An 8,999-nucleotide genomic window follows, 5' to 3' on the forward strand; every position below is an offset into this window, starting at 1 on the left:
CTGTGAAAGGATGAGCGCTCACTCCATCAGCGACACTCTACCTGATGTAAGTCTCATTAGTGGCAGAATCACCTGTCCTTGACCTTGTAGCATGGACATGGAATCCTAATGAAGGAATTGAGGAACCGTTTGTTTTTTTTTTTAAATCAGACTTAGGGAATGTGCCACCTTTTGTCCCCCAAAATGAATAGACACTGTAACTCCCAGGCATCTGTGACTCAGATGGAGAACTGAGAAGAGCTTCTTCCTATGAAAAGCAAAGCAGCCGCCTAGTTAATGTTACAAGTGATATCTCCGCTGTGTTAAATTACAGGTCATAAATGGAGATGAGATTATGCAAACAGGCAAGTAAACCCATCGGTTCTGTAGCCAAGCAGTTCCCAGCCCTGGTCCAGTGCACTGGCCTCCTACACATTCCAGCTCCTGCCACTCCCTACACTTGAAATCCTTCATGTCAGGAAGGCTAGATTGCTTTGCCTATCAATGAAGGCAGAATCAAAATGTCAGAGCATCTTTTGCCACCTCAACTTAACTTTCAAACTCTCTGATTTTTTTTTTTTTTACTTTTGGGTTTATTTTGAGAGGTTGGCAGTAGGGGGAATTACAAGGGGAGTTTCTTCACCTGGAAACTTTCAGCTGTTTATTAAGGGAGTTGCTTGGATTGGATTATTGTAGGCAATACATTACTATCATTCTTTGCTGTCTTTTTTATTCTTTAAGAATTAAATCATTTTTCGTGATTGCCTCATTTTTTTTTTCAGTGAACCCTGGGGAATCTTGCTTTCCCTGGTATTAAGGCTTCATAATTTATCCCAATATTGAAATATCTTTTTCTTTCTTAATGATTTCAAGAAATTACCACTTATTCTGTTTAGAGATTATTCCTAACCATGAGCAGAAAATATTATGTTCAACTACTACCCTTTGTTTTGTGGTGACCCCTGGCCAATCTTTACCTATTAGCTTTTAAAAGATTTATCGTTATCACAGTAAACTCCATTGGCAATACTTTTTTTTCCAGTAATAATTTTCCTTAAAGCTTCACATATTGTTCTTTCTTTTAATTTTGCCTGTCTTTAAATGAGTTACTCACTGACCAAAGTAAAAAACATCTTCTTATAGTGGATGATTAATCATTAGTTAATAATACTGATTTTATGTTTCTTACCACCTGAGTTCTCCATGAGGGAAAGGGAAGAAAATTTTAATAGTAATAACAAATGTGAGCTACTTTTTTTTTCGTACTTTTTAACTACAAGCACCAATTCTCCTGCCATACAGATACTTACGCCCTCCCCCAAAGTAGGAGAGCAAAGGGAAGCATTATTTGATATTGTTGATTTATATGGTTATACATAAATTTACACCCAAAAGGCAGTGTCTTTGCTCTGTAGCTTTCTGGCAACATGTTTCCCTCCAGAGTGGTGCTGTACAATGGCCCTAATCGTTACTGCTTTAGTAGCAAGGGGCCTTATCCAACCCTTAGCCCCTATGCCTTGTTTCTGACCCAAGCCTAAACCTTACCATGCTGGTCCCAGGGTAAATGGACTCCCAGGATAGGAATGCTCCTTTTGTCTTTGGGGCCGTTCCTCATGTGCTATTTTCTGAATTTCAGAAGGTCTTGGGAAAGACTGTCCTTCTTCGGTTAATTTGTATTCTGAAAAACAGAAACTACATGTCGGAAAGTTCTGAAGTCATTTACTTAGCTGGTGAAGCTAAAATTAGGGTATCTATCCTAATGTTTATGAGGCTGATAATATTTTGATGGGATGGTTTAAAAAAAATTTTATATGATCTTACATTCCTTTGGACTGCCTATTTTTTTGCCCGTTTACCCGTTGGTCATTTTGTGTTTTCAATAATCCTTTGTTCCAAAATAATATGACACTAAAGCGATGTTTTTTTTTTTCCCCAGAGACTCAAAAACAAAATGAAAGCAATCTCCTTATTGGGGATTCCTGGAGTAATTCTGAGCTGGAATGCGTCTAGGAGCCTTGTGTTCTCTGTTTGTTTTCATGTGTTATGTTGATAGCATCCCCTTTCAGCCATATCTCCCTCCCCATTCAAATAACTCCTTGGTCTGAGCTTTTGGCTGCTTTTTTTCCCTTCTTGCTGTTGCACCCTCACTTTGTTGGTGACTATAAACTGCCACCATGCATTGTTTTAATTTTGAGCACAATGTGAATTATTTCCAAATGTGACTGATGTGCCCTCTCTTGGGGCTGAGAACCTATAGATCACATGCACTTTTCCTCCGCGAAATGAAACCTCTGGTGCTTCTTTCTTTGCCACCTAATTTTCATGTTTCACTTTTGACCAAAAGCACTTAATACAGTAAGGCAGCTTGACACATCTGTCAAGCTGCCTTACTGTGGTATCATTTTTATATGACATCCTAATATGTCAAGGGATTATTAATAACAAGTCCTGCTATACTGAAAGGAAAATAGAGAGAGAAAATACACGGAGACCCACTGGGCCCCGGGAAACTAAACCCAACTAGTGTGCAGAAAGAGGCAGAGACGTTCCATTTGTCTGGGAAGCATCATGTGGACTGCTGTTGGATGAAAAGTGTTGGAATGGTTGTTCAGTAAAGAGAATGTAATGGTGTGGATTTCCTACACGTAGCCTGAATAAAGCCTTGATTGGTGTGTTGCAGGAAAAGCGGATCGTGTCCCTGGATTCAGCCAACACCAGACTGATGAGCGCGCTGACCCAGGTGAAGGAGCGGTACAGCATGCAGGTCCGCAATGGCATCTCGCCCACCAATCCCACCAAGCTTTCCATCACGGAGAATGGTGAATTCAAGAACAGCAGCTGCTGATGGGCTTTAGGAATATTCAGACTGTGGAAGGAGACAGAAGGAAATTTACCCACTCTCCTATCCCCAGCCCTTTACCCTGCCCCTCCAGGTTTACAGGATTGTTGCTACTTCAGAATGGCAATGTGTAGAGAAACTCTTGAATGAAGAAAGGAACCTTGTCTTTCAGGGCATATGGCTGACTCCAAGGCCGATGCTTTCCTCCCATGTCTCTGTGTACATAGGGAACTTAGTTCTGGGCCATGTACAGAAAATGCCACTGTAAAATACCAAAAGGAAGTTAATAATGTAGATTACCTTTTTAATTATTGCTATTTTTATTATTGTTTTTCTCTTGTTGAAAGCACTGCAGTTGTTAGAGGAGGAAAAGTAGGAATTATGTGTGAGAAATGAGCCTATGGTTTCAGTAGGTAGCGACCAAGCATCTAACTGATAGAAGCACATGGAGTGCAATAGGACATTGTCAGAATGAACTTTCAGGGATTCATCTGCCAGTTCTAAAAACCTCAGTCTGGCCCCTAGTCCTTTAGGAAAACATGCAAATACCAAGATCCAAACAAAACAATAATTTACCCCATTATCAATCAAGACTTGTTCTGACCTGGCACTAATCTGATTTGAGAATTTGTTATCTCAGAGCACACAGATAAGAGCTGTTGCATCAAAACTGGACTTTAGGAGTGATATTTATTGAGCTCCTGTCAATATGTTTATTTCTTTCTGTCTAAGCAAATGGGAATTTCCCATTTCAGATAGGGGACTGTTTTTTAGCCCCAATTGTAATAAAGGGTGTTCCTTTTCCTCTTTAGAGTTTACAAAACTAAATATTTGCATCTTTCCATACTATCTTCATCTTTACACACCACTGCCCTTTCCTCCCCCGTGGTGGGAGCAGTATTTACCAACAGGGTATCTCTCCCCTGGAGAGGTGATTGAATTATGTTATCCATAAGCCATTGAAATAAATCCCCTTTCTTCCTCACAGAAAAGGGCTAACCATACCATAACAGGAATCTCTGAATACTTCCTATTTAAAAAGAGATCATTTTCTATTCGCAAGCTACAATTTTTGTTTGGGATAAAGATTTTGTCCATTGCACTCAAAATCTACAGGCAGAGTAATTTCATCTGGATCTTTAACTTATAAGTTGCTTCTTCTTCCTCTGTTCCCTTGGTAAAATTTGGAAGGGAAATACAAATCTGAAGCATCACTCTTTTAAAACTGATGATTACTCTTATAAGAAAAGAAAAGTGAAAGTGTAAGGATGGCCCATTCCAACTGGTATTTTTAGGGGGAGTTATTATGCCCATACTCGTAGTTGACTAGGCTATAATGAAACAGTTTCACCATTTGTCATCCATGGCTTTATTATAGGACATATTATAGGACAGAAAAAGTCAAGGAAAGTAATTTATTTATTTTTTCCCAGAGGTGTGGAATGTCATCCTGAATGCAACCTTGATTATCAGAAGTATGGAATATTACATGCTAAGCAGACATTATATATACAAATATATATACATATATATTCACTCATATGTACATATAACTGCACAAATAGGAAAAGTTCAGGCCTTCTCTGCTGTCAGATGTTATGTTAAAGGGTTCTGAATCTCTTTAGCAAGGTCTAAGCAGTTGTTTTCATTGAGAAAGCAACAACCTTTCTCGAGTAAGTTAATGAATTTATTTTAAATTATAAACTTTAAGGAAATTTGTTAAAGAAAAGGAGTGGAAGACAAAAAAGACTTGAGGGAGCCATCTGCATGGAGTGTTTCTACATCACAGAATATTTTTAAGGAAACAAGAGGGCATTTATAGTGTCCTCTTTTGAGTGAAGTCGTATGTAGGCACCAAACCTTCCTTTTCTCCATGCCCCAGGCTTGAATTCTGACCTCCTGAGCACTGCTCTCTCCCAGGCAATCTTGGTGTTAGACCTGTGCATTTCAGCAATCTTTCCATGGTCCTATACCCTTCAGCTTTTAAAAAAATGTCCTTCATCATAGCTCCTGTTTCTACCAGACAGAGACTAATATGGGAGCTTCTCATTGTTCCTATCTGCCCTGCATACTTAATACCCAGATGTTTAGGCTTTTGTGTGTTTTCTTGACCCTTCGTAGTTATTTTACAAATTTTTTATCTCTTCCCTCCAAACTGAGGGCACAATGTAGATCACTTCAGTAGGAACAAAGTTACTGATTCTAAAGCAGTGCCCTTTTTTTGACAGAGGAGAGAAAATAAACATAGGTCTGTTCTTATTTAGGGCAATTCTCTTCTCTAGCCATGTTTAACTTATTCTTTATAAAAAGCTTTCAGTTGTGCAGCAGAAAACCTGGTAAAAGAATTGTCGGTTTCAACGGCTTTAAGTATGTATAATGTGGTAGTCTCTCACATTGAGGAGAAACTCTCAAGTATTGTTACGGATTAGAGGGTTGATAAGATTACATATATTGGGGAAGGAAAGAGAAAAGTCAAATTTATTTTTTGATGATGCAATATGTCTTGTTAGAATTTTGGGAGCTCCCTAGAGGGCTAAATTAATTGGAGGATTAAAATGCCCAAAATGTTTAGGTACATTTTATAACCCTCTTACCAGATTATCTTGAAGAAAGAGAAAAGTCTTAAAAAAAAGATAAAATTAGAAGTAAGCAGAAAGTTTAGAATTGTTGCCAGATGTTAAATTTTAGATTATCCTTGGAGCCTAATCCTATCCAGATCTTTTTCTGACTATTTACTTAGAGAATGCTTCAATTTATAGATATTTTTTTTTAATATGGAAGAAAGCAACAACAGATAATTAATTTTTATGGAGGTGTTTACTTAATTGGCTTTTCTTTAGCCCATTTTGGTGCTAAGAAGTTGTATGTGGTTGAAGAGAAGAAGAGGGATTAAGAAGGCCAAGTTTTATATTCCCTGTTTGACCCAATATATCACCACATTGTGGGGTGCAAGATAAGATGGGGTAGAAAGGAATTTGGAATTCAGGTGAAGTGCATGCAAGGTGCTTGTTTAGCCTACTGCCAGATTGACTATTAATAAGGACAGCTAAATGTTGGTAGGATTCAGGAAAAGAAAGTCATATTCCCCTTTTATATCACTAGAGCAATATGCTTTCTGGGCCTAAATAGCCAAAGGAGTTACAATTCCATCAGGCCATCATATTCCTTGAGTCTCTGCAATAAAAAGCCATGAGAGAAGGGAGATTTTAACTAGGTAACTATAACAAACATTGTATTCCAGGCACTATGACTAAGGAACTGTTTGGGTCTAGGGTACTCTATTTATAAGGAAAATGTGGTAAAATGAAGTAATCACCTGATACAGCTCTTTGCTTTTTTTCATTTGGTATCAAATTTATCAGAATTAGCTTTCTCTGATTGATCTGCTTCTATCTTTCCCTATGATAGTGTTGGACTGTGTTACTTACAGTGAAAGATAAAGTAAGATTTCCTGTCTAAAGCTGCTGTCTATTTGCAGACTTAACTGTATACACTTGAGAATTAGCTTGACTTCAGAAGTAAAGCTATTCCAGTCTCAGCCTGAAGAGGTCTACCAGGGTGGGAACAGAGTTCTTTTTTGGAAGTCTCAGAACAAGACAAGTGTGAGCAAGCGAGTCTGCTTTAGTATGTGTTTTGCCTTCCATCTAGATTTAGTTCAAGTTATCTCCAGTTTGGAGTTCCTGAGAAAACTGGGGCTGAGCTTGGGGAAGGAACCCTCTCCAGGGTTATCTCAGTCCCTTCATCTATCCCAGTGTGACTCTGTGCCCCAGGCTTGACAGCAGCAGACCCTGTCACCAGGCCAAGCTCAGCAGCTCCCGAACCCATGCTTTAGCACCACTGCATTTCTCAGCTACACTTTTTGAGGCCACCATCTCCTATAGATTGTGGAAAGTCAAAAAGGCTTTCATCTCCATTGTCCTGCCCTTTTACAGGTACAATAGTGAAATCCTCTGCTTGCCCCAGCAGTAGATAGTTGCCTCCCCACCCTCTACCTAGGGGCCAAGAATTTGGAATACTTTGGTTCTTATCACTATGTCAAATGAAAGGACCTACTTAACTAGTTTTTAAAAACAAGAAGTGTTTGGATGTTGAAGTTTTAAATAGAATCTCTTTCCTTGTTTGAATAATTGTTGTTCTAATTGCATTGTCTTGTCATAACCCAGTTCTGAATGCTCTTGTATTTAGGAAGGACAAAAGTGATAAAATTTGCAAGAGATAAAATAAATATCTCATGAGAAATGAAAGAGCCTGAGGAAGATAGGTGATCCAAAAGGGAACTAATACATAGCAGCCTATTATAGCCCAGAGGTTCAAAGTAAATAGAGGAGGATGTATATCTCTTGCCTGCTCTTGAAATACATAGATATATGGAATGACAGTTTCTGGAAACAACAGGTGGTCACCCACGCAAAATACAAAATTCCTAGGGCTTCCTTTTTCTGAATGCTAATCCATTTTATAGAGCAATAATTCCCAAACTTTCTTTAATTTGTTATATTTTATGACAGTCCCTTTTTCCTCTTGAGAATGTACAGTATCTGTTGTATGTATACATATATGTAAAAGTGACTTGAAATTCGTTTAGTTTGACATTGTCTCAAGAACCCCAGATGTCATTATTGATACCATGGGGAGCCACAGAAGGAAAGCTGAACATCACTGATCTGGGAATTGGATCCAGAAAGAACTGGCTTTTTGGTTCCTGATCAGTTATCCTCAGGTGTTTGAATCACCAACCCAACCAAATTGGCAAATGCAAGGAGCCACTCATGGAAAGGAAAATGGAAGGTTTTGCCTATATTTCAGCAGGCATTCTAATTTCCTACTCAATTCTTATTTTTCTTTCAAATGCTCTCATTTTTCCCTAGAAGTTTTTTAGTTTGACACTTAGAACAGATTTATCTTTTGCTGTAGAGAGTTTTCCATAGAAGCTTTGATTTAAAGGTCTCTCTCATCTATGTGTGGGTACAAATATTTATATGTACAAATTTATGTCATTTCTAAACTCCCAAGGGAAAAATTTCAGTTCCCCCTTCACCAAAAGGTTAAATACTAATGAACTCAATGACCTAGACTATCCTATAGAAACGGTAAACTAAATAGTAAAGTTACATTTTGACTGGTGCTTAGAGATGTCTTAGTTATATTAAAATTAATTCAAGCAGACAACACATTAACTTGAATCACACCTGTGAGGAATTTACCTTCTAAAATTTGATTTTGTTTTTCTCATCTCCAGGGCCTTAATAAGAGTGTGTTAATACACATGACTATTTTACGATAGCTCTAAATAATTTATTTTTTATTTCAAGAAAGAGAAATACACTTAGGAAAAACCCAAGATTTTATTTTATTTTTAAAGCCATATTTTTGTGCTAGTAGCACTTAGATTGTTCCATATGTGAGATCCATATCGGCATTTCATTACCTGGGTTTGTTCTAAAGAAGATTTATTTTTGTTCTGTGAATAATTTTTGATGGCTCTTGTACATGTACAGATATAGATACGTTTGAGGTCTTTTATTGATATTCCTACAAAGAATACAAATAAACTTGAAACATTTCAGATTACGTTGCTACTGTATTTGACATTACTACCTAACTTTTAGCACACATCTCGGTGCTTAGTACACTTGGAGAAAAACAAGAAACTACCTTGTGGCTGGTAAAGAAAGTCCACCAGTTTACTTGGAAGCATGGCCCTACTTAGCTTCTTACATCACTGCTGTCTTCTTGTAGTTCCTCAGAATGATGATGAAGTTGAGAGTGGATTGGGCTTGTTATGGCATTTGTTTTCAGGATTTTTGCTGCTTGGTTCAGATTTTTTGTTGCTTGCCATTCAAGGTTATTATTCCAAATACTTCGTCTTCTCCTGCTTTCCTATTTCATTCTATAAAATCCAGGTATGCACGTTTCATATGTAGTTTCCTCTTGTGCTAGGTTTAGCTTTGAAATTCAGCCATTTAGCCTCTTAGCATATCTGTAGTAATTTCTAATATGTTCTACTAGGAATTCAAAAACTAAAATTCACTCAAAATCTAGGGATGATTGTGTGAAGACACTCCAAATGAGCAAGGCTTGTGCTACTTTTTGTTTACTTCAAAGCCAACCCATTTCAACCTGAATTGCTCATGACCTAAGATGAGCGACAAGATTTCTTGGATCTGAAACATCAAAAAAA

The 8,999-nt window shown here is 37.8% G+C and overlaps 1 protein-coding gene across 8 annotated transcripts in view; it reads left to right on the plus strand.

The window, feature by feature from the left end:
• Window positions 1-8,390, plus strand: part of RASAL2 (RAS protein activator like 2) — a 562,368-nt gene extending 553,978 nt beyond the window's left edge. For 6 of the 8 annotated variants that reach the window (XM_077157101.1, XM_077157102.1, XM_077157099.1 and 3 more), the window contains one exon: window positions 2,660-8,390. In XM_077157101.1, coding sequence (XP_077013216.1) covers window positions 2,660-2,824 — 165 coding nt within the window. In that variant the 3' untranslated portion in view covers window positions 2,825-8,390. Of the gene's footprint in view, window positions 1-313; window positions 345-2,659 lie in introns of all 8 variants that reach the window. The other 2 variants (XM_077157105.1, XM_077157107.1) reach the window with 1 other exon arrangement.
• Window positions 8,391-8,999: the final 609 nt, after the last annotated feature.

This window comes from Tamandua tetradactyla, chromosome 4, assembly GCF_023851605.1.
Source record: "Tamandua tetradactyla isolate mTamTet1 chromosome 4, mTamTet1.pri, whole genome shotgun sequence".
NCBI classification, from domain to species: Eukaryota; Metazoa; Chordata; class Mammalia; order Pilosa; family Myrmecophagidae; genus Tamandua; species Tamandua tetradactyla.